Below are 27,932 nucleotides of genomic sequence, written 5' to 3'. Positions count from 1 at the left end.
GGAACTAAGCTGGGCTCCTGAGTTATCAAAAAGCAGGGACCAGAAGCCTGATTCTGGAGCTATACCTAAATCTATGGTACAAGAGAGTCCTACTGGCATTTTTCTCCATCCTTGGAATGTAGTGAGTGTTGAACAAGTGGTGGCAGCATCAGAACTGGACTTGGCTGTTTCCTGCACAAATAATCACATGTATTCACACAGGGATTTGGTTTAGGTTTTTAGCAGTTCCCTCCCTCTCTGCTGCAGATCTGTTTGTTTGTACACAGCTATTTTGGTAAAATTTCCCCAAGTTAGGTATGTGTTTACTTTTTGCCTTCATCTAATCAGCAGCTCACAGGGTAAGTTGATGTTCTATATTTAGTCCAAATATTCAGTAGAGATGATTAGGGCTGTATTAAAGCAGAGGTTTTGGGGTTTTTCCTAGGATGTCTCCCTGCTTTTTCATTCCTGTGTTGCTGCAGCTTCTGTCCCTGCTCATGTTTCTCTGTTCAACAAAAAGTATATGTCAGAATATTTGTATGGTTTTCTAAACATATTTGAAATAATTTGCCTCTAGAAAGTGATTGTGGTCTGTTTGCCATGAGAAGAGTAGCTGCAGTCCTGATGTGAGCTGAACTATCCAATGTTTATGGAAGATGACATAGCAAAGCTGTTTACCATATGCTACATGAGGCACAGTGATACTGGGCTATTTTTACCTCTGCAGTTTGCAGAGGGAAAACCAGAATACAATAATGCAATTTATGTATTCTCCTCTATTTCAAATGTGTCTTTGAGAGAGAACATGACAGCACTGTCTGAGCCAGGTCACGGGATATCAGTGTAACACCAGTTATTATTTGAGCCTGGATCTCTAAACTTTAATATAAAACTGGGGTCAAAACCAGTCAGGTGCATGCAGTAAGAGGCATAATAAGACATTTATGAGATTCAAAGTGCAGATCACTTCAAATTGGGCTGGTTTTGGTGACACCTTTTGCTCTCAGCAGTTCACAGCATCTCACTCTGCCTCTTCTTTCATTTCCCCAGACTGAGGTCCTCTGGCAGCTGCTGTCTGCTCTTCATTATGGGATTTCAGACTATCCCTTGCACCAGAGCAGGGCCCTGTGAGCTGACTCGGGGCCAGGCAGCATGGGTCTAGAGACAATGCACTTCAGTTGACATAGAGCTGGAAGCTATGGATGTAGCAGCTTGCACAGCATTCATGGGAGTCTGCATTGCATCCTAACTGTATTCCCTGAGCAGATTCTTAGGTTGCCCCGAGTGTTTTCTTGACATGAAGATGCTCTCTGAGCCAGCTAAAGCAAGAACTAGTCCCATGAAGCTTGTTGTGCCTCTGCAGGCTTTGAATTTGGGAATTGCTGTTCCACTGTCTCTTGGGTCTTGAACTTGGTTCCCATCTCCAAGATAAACTGTGCCACAGGAGCAAAGTCAGTGGGGTAAAGAGCCTGAGTTTAAATATTGTCCACAGAAGAAATGTCTCAACCTGCCTGCTCCAAAAGTCTGTGTTTACACCCTGCTCTCTCTCTCTGTCTAGTTTGCTCTAGGTTGTATGGTTGCACCCTGGAAATGGGATGTCAGTCCCATTCAGGGAGCATAAAGGAAGAAAGAAAATCTCCCCGTTGCTGCCGCAGTGACAGCGAGTGAGAGCCCGAGCAGGAAGATGTCGGCAGTCGCCTCAGCCATCCAGGCTCCTCAGGGCCCCGTGAATCCACCGCCTCCAGAGGTGACAAATCCCAACAAACCTGGCCGGAAAACCAACCAGCTGCAATATATGCAAAATGTTGTGGTGAAGACCTTGTGGAAGCATCAGTTTGCTTGGCCTTTCTACCAGCCTGTTGATGCAATTAAACTGAATTTGCCGGTACGTTTCTGTCGTCATCTCAGCCTAGAAAGCTTTGTGTTGGTCAGGTCAGTTTTGGGGTTGCTTAGAGGGGAAATATCAGTGCCTGGGATTGCTTAGAGGGGAAATATCAGTGCCTGATGGGCCCAGCCAGTGGCTTCATGTGCAGCAGCAGAGGCTTTGGTGCTCTAATCCAGAACAAGAAAATGACACTTCACAGCCCTGCATCATCCCCTAATCACAGCCTCTGCAGGTGCTCCAGACCAGCCCAGGGAGAAACTGGGTTAACAGGTGGAAATCTTTTAAAGGCCAAAATACTCTGAAAATTAGAGACTGAAACTTTGAGCACAGTTTTAGCCAGCCCTGATAAATTTCTGTGCATGCCAGAGGTAGCCTTTTAAAAAGGGAGGCAGAAATGCTGATTCCCAGACTGGAGGTTGTGTGTTTTGGAGTCAGGTTCATAATAATGGTAAGACTAAAAAGATACAAATTAGAAAATAAATGAATATATATTTACATTTACAATTTCCACAAAATTTGGGCGGGTGTTTTTTAGGAGGGGGGATGAGAAGAAAGCAGGAGTTGGAGGGAGATGTGAATCAGAAGATGTAACATCTTCCCTGGTTTCCCAACAGGATTATCACAAAATAATAAAAAACCCCATGGACATGGGGACGATCAAGAAGCGCCTGGAACACAACTATTACTGGAGTGCCAGTGAATGTATGCAGGATTTCAACACCATGTTTACAAACTGTTACATTTATAACAAGGTAAAAAAGCCCAGAAAAGCCTTTAGAAAACACCCACCTACCCCTGTTACTGTGCAGGTTTTGAGCAGGGCCGGCTCTGGGCCCTCCTTGCAAGGATTTGAAATGCCACTAATTGCAACCACGTTACTTGAAATGCACAAAGCTGTCTTTGTGCTGCCTCTTTCTTCCCCCAGACTAGTTACAATGGCAAATATGCCTTTTAATTATAGGTAGATTTCTGTTTTGGGGTTATGCAGCAAGTTTTTTACTCCTTTTATTTTCAGTTAGGAGTTTTCTGGGATGAGCTGCACTTAATGCAGTGCTCTGCAGATGTTTTGAGGTGCTTTAATGCTGTGTGTTAGACTGTCTGGCACTAAATAGTATCTGTTAGCAGCAGAAAGGAGTTCAAGAATCATAACTCTGTTCTTTGACTGTCTCCATAAATATGTTCATACTTACACACATTTCAATTGCTCGTTATTATTATTTTGGGTTTGGCTTCTATGCTGTTTTGTTAGGTTGTTAAAATTCTTTGTGTTCTGTTTTCTCCAGTCATTTGTCATCATAGACCCAGACTGGAGAACAGCTGAAACAGACAAATTAATTAGTTTGAGCCACAGAATGTGTGTTTAGCCTCTTCCCTTGGACCTGCTGGCAAGCAGGGAAGGACAGCTCATCCGTTCCAGTTTGCTGCTTCCACACTGCTGCACTGCATACTGGTTTATCAGGCTCCTTCTGAACTCCTGATAATTCTTTGGATGCAGCACACTTAGGGACTGTAATTATTGCATGCTAGAGCAGAATAGAAGAGCAGGAGAGTGGCAAGAGGAGGGAGAAGAGCTAATCTGTTTATTGTCAGCATTTGAATACCATAATTTATTTGAAGGGCCTCAGTCTTTTCTAAGCCTGGTCTTCATGCTCACTGCTTCAGATATGTGAATGATACAACATTCTTCTTTGTGCAGCCCACAGATGACATTGTCCTCATGGCCCAAGCCCTGGAGAAGATATTTCTGCAGAAGGTTGCCCAGATGCCTCAGGAGGAGGTGGAATTGCTACCCCCAGTTCCTAAAGGCAAAGGTCGCAAGCCCTCAGCGGGCACACAGAGCACAGGTAGGGATCCATGCAGGGACAGGGAGTGGTGGGAGCTGTTCCCAAGGCCTGAGCCACCTCCTGAGCTGCTGGACTCTGCAGGTGGTGAAGAGGCTGGGAAGGGAGAGCATGGTCTCACATTCAAAGCAGCGGGGAAGAAGGTGTGAGGTGTCTGGGAGATGCTCGCTCAGGGTTTTAGGGCTCATCTCTCTCAAGGCCACCCTGCATGTGTCACACCACTCTTGCCATCTGTGGTTTGCCCATCCAGGCAGCATTTCAGGGAGGGAGGGCAGTGCTGTTGCTTCCCTATGCAAAGAAAAAACCAAGGTGGTCAGAAATGCCAGTCTGCTGCCAGTGCTAGAGCATGGCATGGAAAGTCTTTACAGATTTGGGTTTACACAGCTCACCCTGGGTCCTGGCAGAAATCTGGCAGAGCAGAGACTTTATTAAGCCATTGCAAAAGGCTATGTACACTATTGTATATCAGTGGAACGTAAGTTTAGTTCAGCTTAGCTAGAATTGATTTTAAATGGATTTTGGACTAAAATGTCCAAGCGTGGTAAAACAGTTCATAAAGGACCTTGTGTGGGCTGAGTTAAATGATGAGAGTAATTTTTTTCCTCTAAACAAGGTCTAATTGTTGCACTGGGAAAGTCAATTGTTCCTCTGTTTTCCCACATTTCAGGTGCTAAATGGAGCTCTAAATCTATCCAAGCTCAGAGAAATTAATGATGATGTATCTTTTCAACATCCTTTGATAAAACATAGAAGGAGGATTGCTGCTTTGGTTATTTGGTAGTGGGTTTGTCCCCCTTATGTTGCACCACTGGGCAGGTTTTTAGCAGTGCAGGTGTAGCATCAGGGACATTGGGGCCATCAGGATGCTTAAGCTCTACTGAGAATCATAAAAGATGGAGTTGGAAGGGGCTCACAGGAATCACTGAGCCCAACTCCTGTCCTGCACAGCCTCAAGATTCCCCCCTGTGCACTTGTGGCAAATCTGAAGTGCTTTGGACTCCTGGCTGCTCAGGTGGCTCAGGGCAGTGGTTGTTGCCATTTGCATGGTGTGAACACCTCCCACTGTTCCATCTCCTGCTGTTCTCCTGAGCTCGGTGCAGCTCTGGGAGCATCCAAGGGCTGAAAGCTGTCTGAGAGCAGCACTCCATGTGAAAAGCTGCAATTATTTTGCGTGTGGCTGACCTAAACCCGTGGTACAAGGACTTAGATCAGAGATTTCTCACTTTTATTGTACCCTGCGTGTAACAGCAAATCCCACTGTGTCCTCTGTGCTCTCCTTGGGATCCCTCTGCCAAGTCCAGTTTGCTCCCAGTACTCTCCCAGCTGTAACCACACCAGCACCTTTCCCTTCTCCTTTGAAAGGAGCTCAGCAAGCCGTGGCCGTGTCTTCCGTGTCCCCGCCGGCCCCGTTCCAGAACGTCCCTCCAGCCGTGTCTCAGACGCCCGTCATCGCTGCCACCCCCGTGCCAACCATCACCGCCAATGTCCCGCCTGTCGCCGCCCCTGCCGCCGCCGCCCCGCCCCCGCCCGCCGCTCCGATCATGCCCGTGGTGCCTCCCACGCCCCCGGTCGTCAAGGTAAATGCCGGCAGTTCCTCCGCAGGAGAGGGGCCGCACTGCCAGCCCTCGCTGCCGGATCCCTGCGGTCCTGCTTTCACCGCTGGGTGTTGGGTTGGAGAGGGTTGAGAACAGTTCTGCCACTTTTCACACGGTCCAGCCGAGGTGATGGCACCTGTGCTTGCTCCAGCTCAGTTCCAGCCTCTCCTTTCACAGCCTTCCCCTGTGCTGCTGCTCCAGGGCTCTTGGAATTCTCCCCATTTTACACCAGATAGCTCAAAGCATCTCTTCCCTCTGTTACTGAGCTCCTGATTTAACTGGGGCTGTTCCTTTAAGGTTTGTAGCCCAGAGCATCTCTTCCCTCTCTAACTGAGCTGATTTTACTGTGGCTGTTCCTTTAAGGTTTGCAGCCCAAAGCATCTCTTCCCTCTCTAACTGAGCTGATTTTACTGGGGCTGTTCCTTTAAGGTTTGCAGCCCAAAGCATCTCTTCCCACTCTAGCTGAGCTCCTGATTTTACTGGGGCTGTTCCTTTAAGGTTTGCAGGCTCCAGCATTAGGAATGTTCCTCTCTGCTTTCAGCTAGTTCAAGACAAGCCTGTCACTCCAGTTGGAGGAGACTGATGTTGCCTGCAGGTTTTGGGTGCATTAGTTCTGTCTTCCTTACTGAGTAATCTTTTGGGAGTTGTCACTGGTGTTTTGCTATTTATTATGTTAATTTATGTGTAAATGAAGACATTACCTAAATAATTGAAATTTTCTTAGCAAGCTGTGAATTGCTTTAAAAATGATGAAAGCATAGCTCAGAGAAAGCTAGGGATCTTTTTATCTAAACTGTGAAATTAACTGCAACAGTTTTGGTTGAGAAGTTGCTTGGACCAGCAGAGGCACAGAAATGTTTTGTTTTTAACCCAATAGTTTGGGAATTGCTAGAGAAATTTTAAGTCAGATCTTACAGCTAAGCTGTCCTCCTCAGAAACCTGTCTCACATTTCAGTTTCTGTCCAAATAACTTGCTTCTGAGAATCAATTTCATTTTAAAACTCAAGGATGAACCCAGAAGTGAGTTTGCCAAATATACACTGCAAAATTAATTCTTCTTGGGATTTACTTAAGATTTCCCTTAGATTTCTCTAAGGAACTTCTTCCTCCCTATCTTCCTCTCCAGAGAAATAAATCCTTGGTAGGAGCACGAGAGAGCTGACTTGACAGTCCCAGCTTGAATTTATGTGAGAGGGTTTATTTGTTTAAGGCAAAATCTCACTAAATACAGGGGAGTGAGGACTTGTGGGTCTTTGGTGATTAATATGCTTTGGTTCAGAACTTATAGCCTGATCCTGCCACTGGGGACTCAGACATGTGCTTAAGTTAGTGACACTTGCTCAGTCCCTGTGCATCAGCTGAGCTGCCATAATCAACTGGGTGCCCTCCTTTCCCCTGGCAAAGGCCAGGTAAGAGTCCTGGCTTCCCTCTCAGGGAAATAACACATTTTGCAGCATGATGTGGCTTGGGTTGGAGCCATGCAAATGGTTGGTTACTGTGGCTCGGGTGACATGCAGTATTGGAGCCTCTAGTCACAAATCCCATTTATCCTAGTGAAATAACTGGGTTTTTTTCCTGTCAAAGGATGAGTGAAATATGGGTCTCCATGAGCCAGGTCTCATAAGCTCTTGGAGATCTATTTCACACCCAAGGTAGCTCAGCTACCTGAGAAGGCATAAAATCAGCAGGATGGCTTCTCTGGTAGTGTTGGAAACAAAAATGTTTTAATAAAAGGCAAAGTAACAAAGCTTTTTACAGTGAAAAAACAAGCCAGGTGCAAGAGATCCTTGCCCATGGTAAAACACCTCACAAAAGCGATTAATTCCTTTGTTCTCTTCCTTTTCTAGTAAATTGCTCAGGCAGGACTTTTTGGCTTCTGTCCAATTAGCTATCCTTAAGTTTGAGGTGAAGTCCCCCAGGTCCTAGAGATGCCTTTTCACCTAATTGAGGAGAGAATCTTCTGGGCTTATTTCCTTTTGAAGGGGACAAAGGATAGCTTTGTCCCTCCATCAACAGATTGACACATTCCTATAGGTGAGCTATGCTAGGGTTTCTGCAGGGTATGTCCTAATGGAGCCTGTCCCTGTGCCGTTTCAGAAAAAGGGAGTGAAGAGGAAAGCAGACACCACCACCCCCACCACGTCTGCCATCACTGCCAGCAGGAGCGAGTCCCCCACGCCGCTGTCGGACCCCAAACAGGCCAAAATCATCGCGCGCAGGGAGAGCGGCGGCCGCCCCATCAAACCACCAAAGAAGGACCTGGAGGATGGAGAGGTCCCTCAGCACGCAGGGAAGAAGGGCAAACTCTCTGAGCACCTCAAGTACTGTGACAGCATCCTCAAGGAGATGCTCTCCAAGAAGCACGCAGCCTATGCATGGCCCTTTTACAAGCCCGTGGATGCAGAGGCCTTGGAATTACATGACTATCACGATATAATCAAACACCCCATGGATCTCAGTACTGTGAAAGTACGTCCTCATTTACCACCTCTTTTTGCAGGGGGTCCCTCTGCTTGCAGAGGACTGGCTCCTTTGTGGGAGGGGGAAAGGGAAAGGGTGGAAACTGAACCTCTTTGGATACCAGCTGGATATTTTTATAGTTTGTTTCCTTCCCCTCTCCCTTTTTTGCTATAACTTGGAACAGCTTTTTTTTCTGCCCTGCAAAGCAGATGATGTACACAAAGCAAAGTACCATGGCATCCTCTCCTCTTTGTTGATAGTCCAGGTATTTAACTGGTGTTCTTAGGATTGTGTTGCACTCTGAGAAGAGGAGGTGCTTTATTTCATAGGATTCAATTGATGGTATCCCATTTCCAGAAGCTGCTGCCTACCTACTTGGTAGTGGCAGATAGACTTACACTGAGGAGTTCCAGCTGGGATGTGATGGTACTCAGGGAGATATGTGCTGGTTTTGTGGTTCATGCTTGGCTCCTCAAGAGTTTAGTTTACTATGGTCCAATATTCTTGTTTTTCCCAGTAGGTTTGGAGGTTTGCTGAATCCCTCCGTGAAGCAAAGCCATGTCTTTGTAGTTCCCATCTTCTTGTGAGCCATGCACTGGATTCTGTGTTGGTGGAGGGGAGACTTTCATGTGCAGGAGGTGAAGATGATGTTGCTGGCTTTCACTGACATTGCCAGAAGGGTTTTACTGCCAGCTGAGCCAGTGCTTGGGATTGTCTGAATGCCCAGGTGACAGAAGGGCAGCTGTGGTTGTGATTCCTGTCATGGTACCCAGGAGCAGCATGTCACACTCTGATGTGCCATGCATCCATCCTAGGGGTCCTCTGGCTCTCCAGACATACCTGCAGCCTGCAAGCTGAAGCCCCAGGTGATTGCAGGAACATTAGAGATGGACAGAGTGAATTCCTGACCTTCTCAAATATTTCCACATGTGCTTAGGTGATTTCTTACTGCAAGAGATTATTGTGCTGTGTTTTGAAAAGTCTTCGTGCAAAGTTGTGATTTCTTGGGTTGGTGATTCCTTCATGCTTAAATGTCTTTAAGGTCCTGACTTCATTCTTTTAAAATTGTACACCTCTGCCCCTTTCTGGCAAGTGCAGGTGATATCCTCCCTCTGCACCTGACTAGTGTAGGCTGGAAAATTGGAGACAGGCTGATGGCAAACCCAGTGGAGTCTTTTACACCTAAGAACTCTGGGTTTCTCATTCCACATGGTAGTATTTTTCTTAATTAAGTTGTTTGAAGTGCTGTCTGGTATTGGTTTTTTATGGAGTGTTTTATTGTCATTGCTCTTGGCCTGCGGATCATGGTGTGACTTCTCAGAGATGCAGCTCATAACATGTTCACTGTGTGGAACAGAAACCTGCCATTTGCAGGCAGTGTCATTTTCCAGTGTCAGGGACTTCCACTGTGGCTCTGAAAGGTTTTTAGATTTAATTCTGCCCAAGTGACAATGGCTGTGATAAAGCAGCACAACTAAGGGCCTCCAAACTAACCTGGGAGGAATTATGTGAGAAAGTAAAACACAAGCATTGCTGCAGCTGTAACACATCTTGTCTCTTATTTCTGTGGCTGTGTTAGGTTTGATTTTCCCCAGAGAATATCCTTCATGTCCAGGAGCATTTTTTTCCCTGGCAGAGTTGTCTCCAGGAGGATTTGGAGGTTGTTTTCTCTGTGTGAGGTGGAGGAAGGCAGGTTGGCTGTTGTGACTGTGCCAAGGGCAGGTGAGATGGAGGGGCTGTAGCTGAGCTGGCTGCAGCCAGGAGCAGAGGAATGTGCTGGAATTTGGTGCTGGAGCTCAGACTGAGAATGGGAACAGCTGAAGGGACAGGATCTGTGAGCTCATCTCCACCTCAGTTCTCTTTATCAGAGAAGGAAAGGGCAGAACTGCTTGGAGTAGGAAAGGGTGCAAGTGTGAGGAGAGAGAGGCAGCAGCTGTAATTCCCTGTGAGGAGTGGGATCCACTGAGACTGGAACTGCTGCCCTGTCCCCAGGCAGGCAGGGACCACTTGCAGAACATCCCTGTCCCCTCTGTGGGGCTGGGGACCCTGGAGCACCTTTTCTGCTCCATCATCTGGCTGCCAGGTCCCAGCAGGGACATGGATGTCTCTGTCTTTGCCTTACTCAGTGGTGAACAAGCACCAAGCCTTGCTGTGTAGGAGGATTTCCACAAGGTGTTTACATTTGGAATAAAGCATTTACTCCTGGGATGTAACTCTGCTCACCCCTTAATTTTCCTGCAGTGAACTTCTGCAGTTTCAGAGCAGCTGAGTTCGGGGTCTTAAAAGTGAGGAGACATTCTTTGTGTCCTCTGTGGGCAGGACAAGACATAGAGCAAGGGACACATTAGACATGGGGAAATAAATTTATGAACAGTAAAGATGATTAAACAATTGATTGAGGGGGAAAATGAGATTTCTGTGGCAGATGCTGTCTGTGGGACAGAGGATGGGTGAGCTGCCCTGCCTCACTCCTGATTCCCAGTTGTAAATGTAATCACTTTTTTTTTTTTATGAGCAGCTGGATATCTCCAAGTGTATTTATAAAAAGATATTCCAGCCCAGTGATTTAAAGTGCTTTTCTTTCTTTTGTTAAGCTAATTATTCTTTATAATAAAACAAAACAAAAATCCACATATTAAAAACTATAAGGCTAGAAAACTGTTGAGTTTGGATGAAAAGCAAAGCCTCAGACACTGGAATGTATTTCATAGGCAATAATCAGGCCCTGAGTATGCCAAACAAATATAAAAAGGCCTTTCATGCAGTAAAATGTATTTTAAAATAAATGGGCCCTTTGGTTTGAACATATGTTTTGCTTTGGAATTGGCCTGAGAGGCTTTTCAGACAGGAGCACCACAAACCTATTTCCCTTTCTGCTTTTGTGCTGTGCCTTCCAGGCTGTCTCCTGGTTTATTCACCAGGAAAATGAGGTCTCCTGACAAAAGTTTGACAGATGTCTGGCTGCAGCACAGCAGGGAGCAAGGCTGCAGGGATGTCACCACCCTGCACCAGGTCCCTCAGAAGCTGAATTCCTGGAGGTGAAATTCTGCCCTTTTCACAGCAAAAAAACAGCTCCAGGAGTCTTTGCAGTGTTTCAAGACAGAAGGTCTATCACAGCTGTGAAATTTCTGTAGTTCTGTGAAAAATGGGAATTTTGCTTGAGGTAGGGGTGGGTGACAGACCCTGAACATCCCTGCTTGCTGTTGGGATGGGGGATGTCTGTCCCCATCACGTCCCCAGCCTGTCTGCCAGTCAACCCTTCCCTTCTCTGGGCACACAGGTGCCCAAGACATACAAAAGGGAAGCCTGTAAGCGCTTGGCAAATAGAAAATTTCTTTAAACCCAGGTCTTTTAAATGCAAATGAAACCTAGTGTTAGCTTCTGGTTCCTTTCAACAGGAGTAATTGGAACTAAGGTTTTTTACATAGTAGTAATATATGCATAAAATCAATTAAGTGCTAGGAATGCTATAAACTGCTCTCTAAACCCAAGTCATTGAATCCCAAACAGCAAGAGAAATGGCTGGAAGTGAGAGCTGAAAAATAAGAGAAAGGAACAAGGTACAAATATTTGACATTTATCCTCACTACTCTAGGAAATAACATTATGAGTAGGTTCATAAAGGGTGAAGCCTGTATCCATTTCTATCAGTTGGGCTTTTAAATTGAGCGTGGGAGTTGTAGTTTAACTGTAAATGCCTATTTTGCTGTAGGAACTCAGAGCAAACCTCCTGCCCTCTGCTAGAAGGAAGTCAGAGTTAGATTTTTCATGATCTTTTCTGCCCTTTCAGATTTACAAGGCAAATACATCCAAGCATATGTAGAAATACACACTTCAGGTACTCCTGTAATTGGAACTTGCTTACTGACTCTTGCCCTTTCCATCCATAATCCTTGTTTCTATTAGTTCCTGATCCATTTTTCTAAATTATTTTTCTAATAATTTCTAAATGTTTTCTGGTAGAATGTGGACCCTGACAGATTTCTATTGTACTACTTAGAAACAAGGCCAGCTTGGAATCTTAGTGTTTAAACTGCTATGAGATATCAACTTCTTTGGTTGCTTGGTGTTTGCTTGTTTTATAAAGCAGAAACTCTGAATGTTACTTAGGAACCAATAACCCAAATCAAACTTCCATTCTCTTAGATGGGATTTTTGAGGCTCTTCTGAGGTTCATGTGTCCTGCATGCAGTTGCTACAAATGCCTTTTGCTTATTGCTTTTCTTTTTTCTTTCCCCTTTGTCTTGTTTATTTGCAGAAAAAGATGGACAGTCGGGAGTACCAGGATGCACAAGGTTTTGCAGCAGATATTCGGTTAATGTTCTCTAATTGTTACAAGTACAATCCTCCAGACCACGAGGTGGTGGCCATGGCCAGGAAGCTCCAGGTAAAGGTGTTGGCAAATGCATCTTCCAGAGTGTTTTTAAGTTCAGGTACAAGCTGAGATCCAGGTGTGGATCTGCTCTTGGCACCAACAGGGGAGATTCCTCCAGCCCTTGGAAAGAGCCTCGTGCTCTCTGCAGGACTGTTGTGCTCTTCACATGGCATGGGCCCAATGCCATGTTCAGCTCCTAAAATATAATAATCCTTGGTTTTAAAGAAATTGGGGGATTTTCTTGGGCTTTCCAGATGGGCAACCATGTTCTCTATATTATTATTTACTTGTAGTGCACAAAGACCCTGCCTTTGATGTATTCGAGACCAGAGTGAGCTGTTTGTGGCCGAGGTTCCTTTGGTCACCAATTTTCCTCCTTTTTGCAGGATGTCTTTGAGATGAGGTTTGCAAAAATGCCTGATGAGCCTGCAGAGGCCCCCCCTCCACCTCCCCCAACTGCCCCAGTGGTGAGCAAAAGCACAGAGAGCAGCCACAGCAGCGAGGAGAGCTCCTCAGACTCCGACAGCTCCGACTCCGAGGAGGAGCGGGCAACTCGGCTGGCCGAGCTCCAGGAGCAGGTACTGCACCATCCCAGCTGGGTGTCCTTGCATTGAACAGAGCACAGCACCAGGAATTGTGTCCTGAAAAATCCCACCTAGGCTGGCATGCAGGGAAACGTTCCCAGCCTAAGGGGAAAAGCATTCAGCTGTGCAGTCAGTGCATGTTGGATGTAACAGTAGTTTTCTTCAAGATGGTTTTTCTCAGTGCTGATGCTCTCTCCTTCCTTCTGGGATCCCAGAGTATGATATGAGCTGCTTGATTTTTGGCTTTAGGATATACTGACACCTTGGGACGTAGAGGGAAGGGTTTGTGGAGACAGCAGTTACCTTGCCTTGATGGTTTTTGCACTGTTTCCTCCCAGCTGAAAGCCGTCCATGAGCAGCTGGCTGCACTGTCCCAAGCGCCAGTGAACAAACCAAAGAAAAAAAAAGAGAAGAAGGAGAAAGAGAAGAAAAAGAAAGATAAAGAGAAGGAAAAAGAAAAGCACAAAGTCAAAGCTGAGGAGGAGAAGAAACCCAAGGTGGCTCAACCACCAAAACAAGCCCAACAGAAGAAAGCCCCAGCTAAGAAAGCGAACAGCACAACCACAGCTAACAGGTGAGAGCCAAGGTGCCTTGAGGGGAGAGCCAAGAGCTTCCAGCTCTGCCCCTAATTCCTGGGGAAGCTCAGTAGCTCAGTAGTTGTTAATTTGCTGCTGAATACTGTTCCCATTCCCAGACAACTCCGGGGAGTCTTTAACTTGGAGCTGGCAGTGGAACCACTGTGTTTTCACTGTCCAGCTCTTTGAATCCCTGCCTGATTGCTCTCAGATAAGGTTTTGGGGGTTGCCTTTTGTGCAGCCACCAAGAACGTGCCATTTCATGGCTGCTCCCCTGCTGCTACTTGGGCTCATTGTCACACTTCACAGGGCTAAAATATAATAGGAACACAACAGCTGATCTCAGGCTGCTGAACTTTTTCAGCACTTGTGGTGCTGTTCCAGCCATCTGACGAGAGCTTCAAAGCCAAGAGCGTGGGGATGTTTGTTACGAGGGAGTCAGGGAAAAAAAAAAAGAATTCATTGCTGTGTCCCCATGAATGTTTTCATGCTTGACAACCTCCCCAGGCAGCCCAAGAAAGGAGGCAAACAGGCATCTGCAACCTACGACTCGGATGAGGAGGAGGAAGGGCTGCCCATGACCTATGACGAGAAGCGACAGCTCAGCCTGGACATCAACCGCCTGCCCGGGGAGAAGCTGGGCAGGGTGGTTCACATCATCCAGTCCAGAGAACCTTCCCTCAGAGACTCCAATCCCGACGAGATTGAAATAGATTTTGAAACCTTGAAGCCCACAACGTTACGAGAACTGGAGAGATACGTGAAATCTTGTTTACAGAAAAAACAAAGGAAACCATTTTGTAAGTTCACCTCCCGGGGCACGTGTTCCCCCCAGCAGCTCTTGGGCTCAGCTGTGGAGTCAGGGCATGTGTATTGAGATTCTCTTATCCACCTGTTGGGTATGTGTGGCAGGAATTTTTAGATATTCTTTTTTTCCCAAGGAAATGTACAGAAACTTCCTGTTTTTCTCTGTTCTGTCTTCCCATGGTGTCCTGCTGCAGAGACCTGGAGAGCCAATGTGTTCCTCTGCAAGACCTGTGGGATGCCTTTATTACTTACCCAGGCTCTGGAAGGCCCTGTAAAGGTTTCAGTCTCATTGTGTCAGGTGTTACATGCATTCATCTGGAAGGATCAGTTTCTTATCCTGAATAGTTTAGCATCTAATTGGGAAGGAAACAAAAAACGTGGCTGGGATCCAAACCACCAAGGCAATAAATGATTTGCACAAGGTTACCTGCTTACCTGTGGATTCTGGGTGTGTCTGAGTTGTGTATTCACCCCAAAACTGCTCTTGCTGTGTGTCCTGATCACCACATTGGCCTCACCCTCTGTCAGTTCAGAGGGGGAATGTCAGTGTGCTGCTGAGTGTGTGGTTCAGTGTGGGACAGACTTTGTGTCTCGTCCACAAAGCCAATTCCTGCAGCCCCTGGAGAGTTTAGCTCCAGCTGGGCAGCAGTGGGATCACTTACCTGATGTGCTCCTGGCCCTCTTGGTTAAGGGAGTTTTGCTTTTAAGATTATGACACTAAAGCTACTCCTTGCTCTTGCAGATCATCTCCATTCCTTCCTCAGGATTTTCAGGAAGGCCTAAGCAAAGCACAGACTCTGACCTTTCTTTTTGCTTTATTCCCCCCCCCAGTCCTTCACTGTTGGCCTAGCTCAGGAAAGGATTTTCCAGAGTTCTTAGGAACAGGAAGCATCCTTCAATTTTGGAACCAGAGCACAGAGTAACACAGATAACCTCAGATATCCACTCTGTGAGCCTGGCATGCCTGAGCCTGGCTGGGCTCCTGTGCTGAGTGTTCCCTCCTAGGACTGTGCTTTCCAGTTTTCTTTTTTTGTTGTTTTTTTAAACCATTGCTTTAAAACAGCTCACAGAAATGTAGGTATTTCCTTGCTGGATCAGGCAAAATATCTGGCTCCTGTCTTGTGCTTCCAATCCTGGCCAACACCTGTGTTCAATTACTCCTCCTTTGGAGGAATATTTCCTTTCCTTGGCAGTGTGAGTGTTGCTGGTCCTTCTCACCCTTTCCATCCTGATGCAGTTACATTCCTGTTGTCTGCCAGCCTTTGCCTCAGTTGGTTTTTAATTTGCCTTTGTTTGTTTTGTTTTCTATTTAGAGCAACATAAACCACAGTAGATTCTTGCGTGAGGGGATCCGAAGTTTTAATGGCAGATGCTTTACTCCTGACAACCTTTAATGGGACACTTTATTTTACAGGGCAGAAAACCCATGTAACAATTCTGTAATTACAAATCTGTAATTATTGACCATATAACTGGCTGGTAAGTAACCTGTAATGACAAGGTTATTACATGGATATTTCTATCTTCTAAAATACTTTCCAGAAGATCTCTCTTAAAAAAAAATTGCATGTTACAGGATGGTGGTGATTTGATGAGCAAGGCAACTTCAGGTGTTGTCTTCTCTCTGGGATGTGTAGTTGCTGTGTGAGCACTGGATGTTGGCAGTGTCACTGCAGAGTGTGCACACAGATGTACATGCCCTGTAAAATAGTGATGTCCACTCTTTTCCCCTGCATCCCTGCACTTTCAGAAACTCTGTCTTCCTCCCCCACAGCTGCCAGTGGCAAAAAGCAAGCAGCAAAGTCAAAAGAAGAGTTAGCTCAGGAAAAGAAGAAAGAACTAGAAAAACGGTTACAGGACGTCAGTGGGCAGCTAAACAACAACAAGAAGCCTGCAAAGAAAGGTAATGGCTTTGGCTTTATGGGAAAACAGCCCCCCAAAAGTGAACAGACCTTGTCACAGGGTCAGAACCTCTGCCTTGGGTATGTCTCTGTGACAGGAGCGCTCAGGGAGTTCCCACTGAGCTGCTGTGTGGGGCTGCTGTGGTCCCTGGCCAGGTGGGAACTGCTGGGTGGTAAACAGGAGCTGTCTGGGAGAGGATCTTCCCTTTGTCAACCTGGTGTGCAGCCCACACCACAGAGCTTCTGACACGTGGGGTTAAAGAAATCCCAAACCCCCACATAGCTCAGGATGCTCTGAAAGGTTCCCCTGGTGCAAACAAAGCTTTCACCAGGGGATTTCCTATGCTCAGAGTTGTCACTGCCCCACAGCAGAGCTCCTCTGTGCAGCCCAAACTTCCACAGTTTAGGGTAAATTTGGGAGAAAACTTTTGAAGGGGTTCTTCTTAAAAGTAGATATAATCAGCTTTTTTAAAAACTGGTTCAGGAAAATATTTCTTTGGAGAAAAGTGGGAAAAACCCGTTTATTTAATAAGCAAAGCACTGCTAGTACAGAAAATGAACATTATTAAACAATAAAGCTTTTTGCTGCCTTAAAAGAGATGATAAATTCAGAAAGTCTCTTTTGTGGGCTGTAGCTGGACTTTATCTCTTATCAGTCCTTTTTGGTGTTGGAAATGCTGTGGCTCAGGCTTGGCTTGGTGGGCTGCAGGTGTGAGCTCCAGGTGCTCTTCTGGGTGTTCAGGTTAGAGTAGGTTTAAACAGGTCTAAAGAAAATAAAAACTACAGTTTAGGGAACTTCTCTGCTTCAGCTAGCTAAAAACTAACTAAAAGCAAAGGAGAGCTCTGTCTTGCTGTCTGTCTGTCTGCAGACTGCACAGTCCAGCAGCAGGAATGTGGAGGAGTGAGTGCAGTGTCTGAAAACAAACTCCAAGCTGCTTTTCTCCCCTCCTTCACCCTCAGAACCAGCCTTAAAGATGCAAAACTTATTATCCAGAGATTTAAAAGAATAGAGAGAACATAAAGAGAACAACTGGGGATAGCAGCATCACTCAGCCAAGCCCGGGCAGGAGCGCTGCCACCCCGTGGGTCACACTGGGCACGAAGGGGGGACAGCCCTCGTGTGCTGCAGTTCCTGTCAGTGACCCCATCCCTGCTTTTCCCGCAGAGAAATCCGGCTCCACTCCCTCCGGAGGCCCCTCCCGGCTCAGCAGCAGCTCCTCCTCCGAGTCTGGGAGCAGCAGCTCCAGCGGCTCCAGCTCGGACAGCAGCGACTCGGAATGAGCTGGGACACTGGGACACACCCCCCAAACGGACACCCCCTGCTGCCCCTGCTCTGCAGTGTCCCCTCCCCTCCTTACCCCCTGCTCTCGGGCCACGGTGGTCAGGTTTTATCCCCTCTCTCTTTTCTCTGACTTGTTTTTTATTTTATTTTTTAACTCAGTGTTACAAAAGGTATTCTCCATTTTTATTTTTTTTTTTTGGGTGGGGGGGAGGGGAGGGGGCTCTCTTTTAATAGGTCAAAGATCTTTGAGTGTGTGTGTGTGACTAGACTTTATGACAAATAGTTCCCTTTGCATAAAGTCTCTAAAATTTACATTTATCTGGAGAAAATTGGTCGAAAATGGAAGAACTTTGAGCTCTTAGCAGGAGATAAATAGAAAAATCTGCAAGGTTTGTAGTACATTTCCCTCCCAGCCCTTCCCTCTCCCCAGAATATTCTCTTTTAATAAGCCTGCCTGGCTCACACAAGGTAAAAACCATCTTTTTTTAAAGAAATCTCTGTAAAATGGTACTGTATCTGAAAGATGTTAGCTTTTGAACTAGTTGGTGTATTTGTTATTAGCACTAGTATTCTTAATCTCCAAGTCTACAGTGTGATGAAAATGTCAGATGCTATCATCTTTTTACATAAAAACAACAAAAAAAAATCCAAAAAAATTCTCATGTACTGTGGATTGCTAACATGCTTTTTTTTTAATCTTGGTAGAGGCATAGGCACCTGTTCAGGAAGGTCTTGAAGCATGAATTTAACTTTTAAGCACACAAGCAATAGAAGTTGGTTGCATTTCTTGGTTTTCCATTCAAAAGCTTCACTTTTCCTGGGGATTCATTGGGAAGAAGGGAGCAAGGGACACACTCAAGTTTCTTGGCAATGTTATTTTTACCATTAAATAGATAATTTCCAGGAAATGGGACGCTCTCTATGAAAAGTTTTCATGGAATTGCCAGGAGGTTTTTTTTGGCTGGAAGTTGTCAGCTGGAGCCTGGAGTGATCCCTGCAGTGACCAGGGCAAGTCATGTGCCCATTACTGGGCACATCTTGGGCATTTTCTCCGTGACAAACACCTCAGACTGGGCTTAAAATAAAGCAGCACTTGAGCTCCAGCTGAGGCTGAGCTGGCAGGGGAAGTGGAGAGGGATTTTGTGTGTGTTTGGGCTTTTTGCTTTTGAGTTTGCTTTGGTTTTCTCCCTTCTCCTCATCATTCTGGTGGTGAGCTCCTAGAAAGGGGGATGCTCCTCCTGTGTCAGGCAGAGTTCAGGTTCCAGGCACTGAAATGTTTTACCTCAATGAAAAGAAGAAAGAGGGGAGGGAGAAGGAAAAAAAAAAGCTAATTTTTTTAAAGCTTGCTATTTTTTTAGTCCAGCCTAATGTTTTGACCTGCATTACTGCAATCCACCCTGGTTTCAGTGTCCCTAATTTCATGTATATACCATGACTTTATTTATTAAACATCATTGGTCGTTTAAAGTAGAATAAAATCTAACAAAAGCAAAGCTGGAGTTCTGCAGGCCAGCAGACAGGAAGAATTTAATGAGGTTTGAACCAGATTAAAAAAAGAACCAAAACAACAACAAAGCAAATAAAAATCCACAACTTTATTTATATACCTTGGACTTTCTACCTACAGGTGCTACAGTCCAGTCTCTCGTGTGTCTGGTGCTCTGTCATGTTTGGTGTGTTCATTTTTAGATTTTTTTCCTCCTCTTTGCACCCCAGCCCCCTTTTTTCCTGTTTTGTACAGATTTTGGAGACATACACTTCAATACAATTTTATTTTCTCAGTGGTCTTTTTTTCCTCCCCTCTTTTTTTGTTTTGGTAGAACAATGGGGGTTTTATCCTTTTCTAATCCAATTTTAGGAAAACACCAATTCTATAATTACATCCAATTTGTAATCTGAGGGGCAGAAGTTTTATTGTAAATTCTCTTTATTGTAAAGAAAAAAAAATACAGAATTTAGCAGAAAATTCTGCCTTTCCATCTCCAGCACCAGCCCCTAAAACTGCCTCTCCCCTGTGGGGTAGCCCTAAAATTCACCTTCTGTGCTCTCCCAGTGGTGCAGATTGCTCCAGATTTTATTTTCCCTGCAGGTGAGTGGTCCTGGAGGCCCCTCAAGGCCAGCCCAAATTTCCTTTCACAGCAATTGAAAAAAAAAAGTTCAGATTTTGACTGAAATTAATTCTTTTTCTTTTCCATTAACAACGGAGTTCCACCTTTTATTCATGTTTTTTCTTTTCCATCAACAATGAAGTTCAATTCTGATTTTATTTTTTTTTAAGTTCTGCCCTTACAAAACCTTCCCCCACACAGATCCCTGGTAATATATTTTCAGAATTTACTATGAGGAAATGTAATATTCACCTAATTAAGAGCTTGGGTTTCTTTTTAACGGGGTTGGGTTTCACCTGTGTTTCTCCTGTTGCCTGCGACTTGAACGATCAAAACCAAGGAATATTTTAAGGAATAATTGCAACCAATTCACTGCCATGGCTTTTGGATTAACAAACTCCCAGTTTTCCCTTCCTGGGACCTTTTCCTGCGTGCTTGACCCTGAGCTGTGGTGGGGAGGACAAACCGGAGGCGACAGCATCACTGCCACGGCAAAAGCTGGGAATGTCAGCCCTGGCACCATCAGGAACAGCCCCTGGCACACACAGACATCCCTGCAGGGGCTGCCCCACCAGAATCAGCTGGCACAGCTGCAGCCAGAGGGTTGAGAACCAGCCTGAGGCTGGCTCGGCGCTGCAGGAGGATCCCTGCTGGAGCTGGAGAACCCTCCCAGCCTGGGCCTTCCAGGAAAACAAGCTGCCATGGCCACCCCGGAACGGGAACAGCCTGCTGCACATCCCTGATCCACCAGCTGCAACTTGGGCTTCCACTTACTGGGAAACTTTGCACGGAAAGGGAGCTGTTCCCAACGACATGGAGCGAGGAGAAATCCATTTTGGCATGACTGAGGGAAGGATTTGGTGACTCCTCCCTTCCAGATGCTGTCCTTACACTTTTTCCATTCCCAGCTTGTTTGTAGTGCTCTTTATCCCCACCATGTCCATGGGGGTGCCTCTTGTACATCCTGAGTTTCTCCAGGAAAGAAAAGATGTTTCCAGTCCAGAGTAAGTAGCAGCAGTCCTAAATGAGTTGGGAACTGAAGCAACAGAGCATTTATTTAACTGGGTTTTATTGCATGACACGTCAGTCCAGATGTCACAAAATAACTTGGAAACGATTAAACACACAACGTTTGAAGGACATTTTTAAACTTAAGAATAAAAAAGGAAAAAAAAAAAATTAAAATTTTTATGGTAGAATTTTTCTTGAATGAACAAAGTTTAACTTTGTTTTCCAGGGGAAACTTCACTGAAATCAGTATGATTTCATATGTATGCATACACACAGAGTTTTATTGAAACTGCTTTTTTCGGACTAATTCCTGTTTTGACAAAATATCTGACCAGACCTTTCTCAATCAACCAGCATTACTGCACCTTTTAAAAAACTTTGTGAACCTTTTCTCTGATTGTAAACTCAGCCTGTCTCGTGGCTCAGTGGGACCAGAGGGAGATCCCCATCCCAGCGACCGAAGGAGTCTCTCAGCTCTCTGCACACCAAATGTGTCATCCACACAACAAAATCGTTGCAGTTTTGGTACTGGCGTGGTTTGAACCTTGCCTGCCCCGGGTTTGGGAGTGTGGGAGTGATGTTTCAGGGCTGTGTCACTGCTGGCAGGGTGGTGACCCCCAAACACACACAAACATCATTTCTGTGTGTGGAAATCCACAGCTGAGTTCCCCCTGAGCTCTCTTCCCTCTTCTCTGTGTGGTAGAAGCAGACTGCAGTTACCTAATCTAGTTCTTTCTCTGCTTTGGGGACTTTTAGAGCAGTTTTTAATTTTGGTTTTTTTCCTTGTTTTGAAAGGAATGATGTTTTTTTTTAAGCTGGGGTTGGAGCTGAGGGGAAGGGATCGGGGCATGACAAAGACAAACCACAACCTTTTTAGTACTGGATTTTAAATTCTCAGTCTCTTCTCAACCCTGAGCAGTTACCACTAGGGCTAACTGTGGGCAGGCTCTGCATCAGTAAAGAGAAATTTAGGATTCCTCACACAGCAGCATTATCTTGCTCGAGCTGCATTTTGTAAAGAAAATGGTATTTGCATATCTTTTTAAAACGTCATTTTTAAAAATTAAATTAAACCACCAGCTAGGATTTGACACAGGCCACTTAGAACACAGCCCTGATACTGGCATAACCAATCCAGAAAGATTTGTTGTTGTATTTTTTGTTTTGTTATTTTGGGGTTTTTTTAATATTTAAAAAAAAAAAGAAAAGAAATTGTTACTTTTCTGTATGATGTGCATGCAAATTTACCGTAACTCTTTTTCTTAAAACTTTTTAGTGCCATTTCTAGTATATTCCTGTAAATGTCAGTTATTGAAAAGAAATGAGTCAATGTAAGTAGTTTAGCTTGTTTATTGCAAATTGCTGGCCTCAAACAAAACAGAATTAAAAAAAAGAGTTAGAAAGTAATCTTTGATGTTACTGGTAATCACGGACCCTGGTCCTGGGGCATTCGTTTTGTTTTCATAATAAAAAGAAAAATTGTTTGGTGTGTGCAGTTTGATCCCATCTTTTCCCCTCTCCTCATCTTTTCCAGGTGTGGCACTCAAACGTGGACTGGGCAGTGCCAGGTGCCAAACACCAGGGTATTGAATCCTGGTGCCACGAGTCCTGGAGGAATTTGGGAGTTGTTTTGGGGAATGTCAGAGTGGGGCAGCTCTGGGGTGTCTGAATCACAGCTGAGCACCTGCAGTACAACTGCTTTAAATCCCCTTTTTTTGCTGAGAGAAACTCAGCTGCTCCCATGTCCCAGGGCAGCCAAGGAAGGGCTTGAGCTCTTCCCCAGCATCCTGCACTCTGCAGGGTCTTAAATTCTGTGAGAATTGCTCCTGATTGAGGTAAGTTGGGCTGGAAGGAGATCACATTTCACCCAGGTTTGCTGCTGGCTTCTTGGAAGCCACCAGGAGCTGCAGGAAGCAGAGGGACTTTGTCACCTGCTGTGTGAGCTCAGGGTGACCTGAAGGCACAGCTTGGACAGGGGGGCTGGAGCAGCTGTGCCAGCGCTAGCAGAGTCCTGGCATTGCTGTCTGGGGGCCAGGATCTATTTTGGTCATCAGAGAGGGTTGGGGCTGGCTTTGCTGTTTGCTTTGTGTGAGCTGGGGTTAGCACAGCCAGGCTGCCCCAGGGTTAATCTTTCTCTAACCCTGTTCCTGCTCACTGCCCCTCCAAGGCTTCAGCAGAGCTGTTCCACTCTGCTCCTGTACCAGGGACACTCCAGGGGCTGTTTGTCCAACCTGTCCCCTAAACAGTCTCCTGTGAGGCAGTGAGGATGTTTCTGAGGCATTTGCAGGTGAGTTTTTCTGGGGGCAGGGAGCAGAGCTGTTTCTTCAGCCTGGGAGGAGGTGGAGGACACGCAGGACACCAAGTTCAGCTCTCACTGCTCGTGCCTTAAATCCTGGGGCTGCCAGAGGGACATTGAGGGGCTGGAATGAGTCCAGAGAAGGGAACAGAGCTGGGGAAGGCTCTGGAAAGTCTGTCCTGTGAGGGGCAGCTGAGAGGGCTCAGCCTGGAGGAAAAGAAGGCTCAGGGGAGACTTCCTTGCTCTCCACAGCTGCATAAACCAGGGCTGAGAGGGGGGTTTGGTCTTTCCCAGGGAACTCCTGCCAGGACAAGAGGGAACAGCCTCAAGCTGCATCAGGGGAGGTTCAGGTTGGACAGCAGGAGCAATTCCTTTGAGGAAGGGGTGCCCAGGGCTTGGCAGGGGCTGTCCAGGGAGGTTTGGAGTCCCCATTCCTGGAGGTGCCCAAGGAAGGCCTGGATGTGGCACTCTGGGCTGGGGACAAGGTGGGGATCAGGTCCAGGCTGGATGTGACAATTCCTGAGGTCTTTTCCATAATAATTCCCTCATTCAGTGTGACATCCAGAGCTTTCCTTATCCTGGAGGTGCTGCTGGCCTTGGGGAGCTGGAGGAGCCTCCCCTGCAGCTCCCACTCCAGTGGTGCAGCTTGGGAATCTCACCAGTAACTGGGGGAATTCCTCCCTCCCAAAAGGGGAATGCTAAAAGCTGTCACCTGTGCCAGAGCTGTGGACATGCAGGGGAAGAACAGCCACTCACAAAGCTGCATTCAAATCATTTTAATGCACTTTATCAAAGAGGCTACAACAGTGTTTGAAACAAGTGCATCACCACCACACAGCTGGCTCACAGAACAGCCACAGCAGCCACTCCACAAGCCTGCTGTGACCAGTGACACACAGAAATGGAAAACTACAGTCACATTCACAGAGATGGAAGGACAACTCATCCTCTTCTTCCTGCACTGTCACATCCAGCCTCCATCCTGGAAGAATTTATGCACATTCTTACGGGTTTAGTCTTGTTCTGTAAAATAACTGAATTTTGGTTTACCAGCCACGTTAACAAAAAGAGACTGATTACACCCAAAATAAGCATCTTCCTTACTGAAATTAAAAAGAAAATAAGTGTTGGATTTCTTTTTCTATAAGAAAAGAAAATGAACAGCTGGTTTGGGGGATGTGCTGTTCCTTAAACTCCCAGAGTTCACGTGCTCCCCAGGGCTGGCCTGGAACCCACCTCTCGCTCCTGCTTCTCCAGGTGAATCCACCTGCAGTTCCCAGGGGAGCTCTGGGCCCTGCCTGTTGGAGTAAATAATCTCCTGTTCACTCAGCCAGGACCTGGAGGCCCAGGTGGGTCACACATCCCTGGCACTGCTCCCCCGGCACCCTGCCGAGCCTCGCTGGGTCTGTGAATCTCATTGCACTCGCTTGAAAAACATTTATTCACTGGGCTGTTTCTCCTGCAGAGCTAGTCCTGACAAAAGCAAGAGGGTTATTTGTGTGCAGAGCAATGCACAGGTCTGCAAAGCAGCGAGGTTTAAATCTATGAGCACACACACACACAAGGTATCAAACACCAACACATGCAGAAATAGTGCTTTTGAAAAAACAACGAGCTGCCTATTGTTTGCAGTGCTATGGAGCAGGGCTGAGTACACCAAACCTCTATGATTTCACTCTAGAACAGGTGTGTTCTGCTCAGTACATTGAGTTCAGCAAGGTTGAGTGTCTGTGTGTTTGTTGTAGCGTATCACCCACACGGGAGAGGTGGAAGAGATTCTTCATTGTATTTAAAAAAAAATATAAATAAAATAAAGTGCTTGAAAAAATGCAAAGGAGGTTTCAGATAAATAGAACAGAAGTAATGACTGTGCCTAATAATAGGCAGGTAAATAATCCATCCTGAAGCTGACATCAAATGCTGATTTGCCTGGAGCTAAGCCTGTGCCCAGGCACTGCTGGCTTGCACACATGGCCTAGGCAGGACAGAAAGGGCAGAACCCTGAAGAATTTCCATGCTGAACCCCTGGGTACATAATTCACACCCCTGGAAGTGGTAGTTCTGTTTTTAACAAAGATTCAGGTGCTTGCTGGGCTGAGTTTCTCAGCGTGATCTTGCTGAAACTTAAACCTGAAAGCAGCAGCCTCTGTGCCCAAGCAGGGCAGTGCTTCTCCCTCCTAAAACCCTCCAGTTAATTGTAACAATCCCAGACACAACTTTTAAAATACATGCACCCAACCTACAATCCAACCTGAACTAGAAGTTAAACCCTTCCAAGCTACTGCATGCATTAAAACTTGAATGCAAAGCAAACTCCAGCGGCCTCTTTCCTCCTGCAGCCCATCTCAGGAGCGGCTCTGGGCTGTGCAGGAGTTTCCTCGTGTCCCTTAGGACGTGTGTGTATTTACAGGGGTTTCCTGCTGTTGCTTTCCTGGGCCTGTCCCTCCCTTTCAGGTGGTTTACTGGGGGATCTGCACGAAAGGAGTCAGCTCCCCTGACTCCAAAGCTCCTGTTATTTGCATGATCCCACACTGTGGGATCGGAGAGGGCCCTTGGCTTTGCATGAAACTCCAGCACACCTTTCCTACCAGGTGTTTTGAAGGCTTGGATTAAATTCTCAACACATTCTCTCCCTGTTCCCACAGTAAACCACTCCATTCCCCGGCTGGAAGAGACCACTTCAGGGCAGCAACTAAAGACACACAGGGCAAACAGAACAATTAAAGGCCAGATGGTTTTGGAGATCAACTTCTTCAAACCACAGCCTTGATGGGAACAGATCTGTGCCCGCCTCTGTCCCACCAGCATTCCCAGAGCTCTGGAAATGCTCCAGGACTGGCCAGTGAGGGTGGCTGGGGACGGTGCCCAGGTGCCAGCGGGTGTTTCTCAGGGCACACGAGCCACTTAGAAGCAACACATGGTCCAGCACAGCCCCTGCCAAGATGCTGGGCATCAACAGGCTTGAGAGCTCCCCAGCAAGGCTGGGTTTGCTGCACACACTCAGCGACACGCAGAATGGCAGTCTGTCAACAGCAAAACCCAACAGAAACAATCAAACTCCAGCCTTCCTGCAATGCTGCTTCCTGTGCAGGGCTGTGAGAGGGTGGTGCACACCCACCTCCCCCGGCTCTGCTTCCTCTCCACGTGTGGATTCCTCTGAGGAATTACATAATAGCACAGAACTTGGACTGGCCCGTGTCCCTGGAGACATCCAGCTTGTTTTTGTCCCGCACCAGGATGGCCTCGTTGCCGTACTGCGAGTACCACATGCTCCTGCTGCGGCTCAGGTAGGTGTTGGGGGGAGCTGACTCCAGTTTCTGCTGCTGCTGCTGCCAGATGAGCAGGGAGGTGTCCCTGTACCTCAGCCGGGCGTAGCCCTCGGACAGGGCTTTCTCGGGCAGGGGCACCCTGCCGTTCATCACCGGGTCACTCATCTGCCCCAGGAGAGCTCCACCTGCAGGAGCTCCTTCCCAACAGCTCCCAAACAACCCCCGATGGGTCTGTCCAGGCTGATGGCTGCTGCCCGCAGCTCAAGGGAGAACATCCCAGGGCACGGCTCTCGGCATCCAGGAGCTGCTGGCACCGTTCAGGAGAGGGAGCAGCGCCCTAAAATCCCAGCAGGCAGCCTGGCCTTGCTTAGAAACCCCGCCAGGACTTGTGAGAGCTCACCCGGCGCTGCTACTGCTGCGTGCTCCATGCCGGGAAGGGCGCACACGTGCCGTGCGTGGACAGTCCGTGCAGCACCTCCATGGCTGCGGGGGACAGGACAGGCCAGGCCCGGAGGAGCCGAATTCCCTGCAGAACGGGTCCCGAAGCTGTCAGAGGTCAGAGCCCGGAGGTCAGCGGTGCCCAGGCCCGCGCTCGGCCTCTCCCCGCGGATGGACGGGAGCCCGCACGTCACGTGCCCAGGGATGCAGGAGAAGATGCTCGGCCGCGCTTGTGGTACCCAAGCTGGGGGCGGGGGGGCGGCCCGGGCACCTCCGGACGGCACCTGCGGGGCACAGAGAGTCACCCCACGGGCTGCCACCGGGGGTCCCCGCCCTGCCAGCCTCCCTCTCCGTGCCCCCCATCTCCCGCCCGCCCCCAGACCCTTCCAGCGGCGCCGCGCACCGCACGGGGCCGTGTCCCGCAGCCCCGGCCCCGCCCGCCCCGAGCCGCGGGTCCCGCACCGCCCTTCCCGGGCCGCCCCCCGAGCGTCCCCCGCGCCCCCCGGCCGCTGCCCCGGCCCCACCGTGCTGCGCTGCCCGGCCCGGCCCGGCCCGGCTCCGCTCGCCCGGCCCAGGCTCCGCCCGCCGTGATGCGCTCGGGAGGAGCCACGGCCGGGGCGGGGGCACCGGGGAGGGCCCGGGGGCGGCACAGCCCGAGCGGGGCGTGCGGAGGGCAGAGGGTACCCGGGGGTGCGGGGGTATGGGGGGGATATGGGGAGCCCCACTTTGGGTACGGGGGCCGGGGATGGCAGTGGGGTACCCCGGTGGGGTGTGTGGGTCCGGGAATAGCACTGGGGCTCCCCAAGGTGGATCTGTGGTCCGGGGATGGCAGTGGGGTACCCCAGTGGGGTGAGCAGGTCCGGGGATGGCAGTGGGGTACCCTAAGAGGGTTGTGCGGGTCTGGGGATGGCAGTGAGGCTCCCCAAGGTGGGTTGGTGGGTCCGGGGATGGCAGTGGGGCTCCCCAAGGTGGGTGCGGGCATCTGGGATATGAGACTGGGCTCCCCACTTTGGATGTGTGGGTCCGGGGATGGCAGTGGGGCTCCCCAAGGTGGGTTTGTGGGTCCGGGGAGGCAGTGAAGCCCCCCCCCCCCAAAACGGGTGTGAGAGTCCCAGGGGTGTCACCCAACTCTGGGTGCGCAGTGTTGTAAAGGGACACCCAGTCCAGCTGCGCTAAGCCCATACTGGGAGCACTGGGGGAGTCCTCCCAAGTGCTGTCCGCGGGATTTCCAGCCCACTTTCCCTTTCTGGGAAGGTGCAGGCACCCTTTGTACCCCTTGGGGCTCCCCAGTGAGGGGTGAGGACAGGCAGGGACACCCCTGTGTGCTGCCAGCCTCCTGCCACCGTCACCGAGGGCTGAGTGGGAAAGGAGCAGCCCCTCCTTGAGCTCCTCTCTCTGCCCCGGTGCCTCTCCTTATCCTGCCTGCCCCTGGCCAGCACAGCACAAAATATGTTTTGAAGAGAGCTGCAGGGCTTATTCTTTTCCTGATGATGCTAAATTTAAGCTCTCAATCTTCTTATCTGCTG

At 47.9% G+C, this 27,932-nt stretch overlaps 2 protein-coding genes across 2 annotated transcripts in view; one reads left to right on the top strand and one right to left on the bottom strand.

Moving 5' to 3' along the window:
• Nucleotides 1-21,898, top strand: part of BRD3 (bromodomain containing 3) — a 36,267-nt gene extending 14,369 nt beyond the window's left edge. Inside the window, exons 2-12 of the mRNA XM_084219894.1 lie at nucleotides 1,538-1,864; nucleotides 2,479-2,616; nucleotides 3,561-3,708; nucleotides 5,068-5,282; nucleotides 7,398-7,769; nucleotides 12,019-12,147; nucleotides 12,522-12,713; nucleotides 13,058-13,293; nucleotides 13,802-14,094; nucleotides 15,876-16,004; nucleotides 17,168-21,898. Of these exons, the coding sequence (XP_084076020.1) occupies nucleotides 1,664-1,864; nucleotides 2,479-2,616; nucleotides 3,561-3,708; nucleotides 5,068-5,282; nucleotides 7,398-7,769; nucleotides 12,019-12,147; nucleotides 12,522-12,713; nucleotides 13,058-13,293; nucleotides 13,802-14,094; nucleotides 15,876-16,004; nucleotides 17,168-17,283 (2,169 nt within the window). The 5' untranslated portion in view covers nucleotides 1,538-1,663 and the 3' untranslated portion in view covers nucleotides 17,284-21,898. The remainder of the gene's footprint in view (nucleotides 1-1,537; nucleotides 1,865-2,478; nucleotides 2,617-3,560; nucleotides 3,709-5,067; nucleotides 5,283-7,397; nucleotides 7,770-12,018; nucleotides 12,148-12,521; nucleotides 12,714-13,057; nucleotides 13,294-13,801; nucleotides 14,095-15,875; nucleotides 16,005-17,167) is intronic.
• Nucleotides 21,899-23,490: 1,592 nt separating this feature from the next.
• Nucleotides 23,491-26,988, bottom strand: BRD3OS (BRD3 opposite strand). The gene is made up of 2 exons (XM_084219789.1): nucleotides 26,931-26,988; nucleotides 23,491-26,690 (listed from the first exon to the last, which is right to left on the bottom strand). The coding sequence occupies exon 2, from the start codon at nucleotides 26,131-26,133 to the stop codon at nucleotides 25,864-25,866; it is 270 nt and encodes an 89-aa protein (XP_084075915.1). The 5' UTR covers nucleotides 26,134-26,690; nucleotides 26,931-26,988; the 3' UTR covers nucleotides 23,491-25,863.
• Nucleotides 26,989-27,932: the final 944 nt, after the last annotated feature.

The sequence above is a fragment of the Fringilla coelebs genome (genome assembly GCF_963513975.1).
Source record: "Fringilla coelebs genome assembly, chromosome: 21".
NCBI lineage: Eukaryota > Metazoa > Chordata > Aves > Passeriformes > Fringillidae > Fringilla > Fringilla coelebs.
This window is presented reverse-complemented; position numbering and strand designations above follow the sequence as displayed.

Coding starts and splice junctions, on each gene's coding strand:
- BRD3OS (XM_084219789.1), bottom strand. CDS start 26,133: ATGAGTGACCCGGTGATGAACGGCAGGGTGCCCCTGCCCGAGAAAGCC.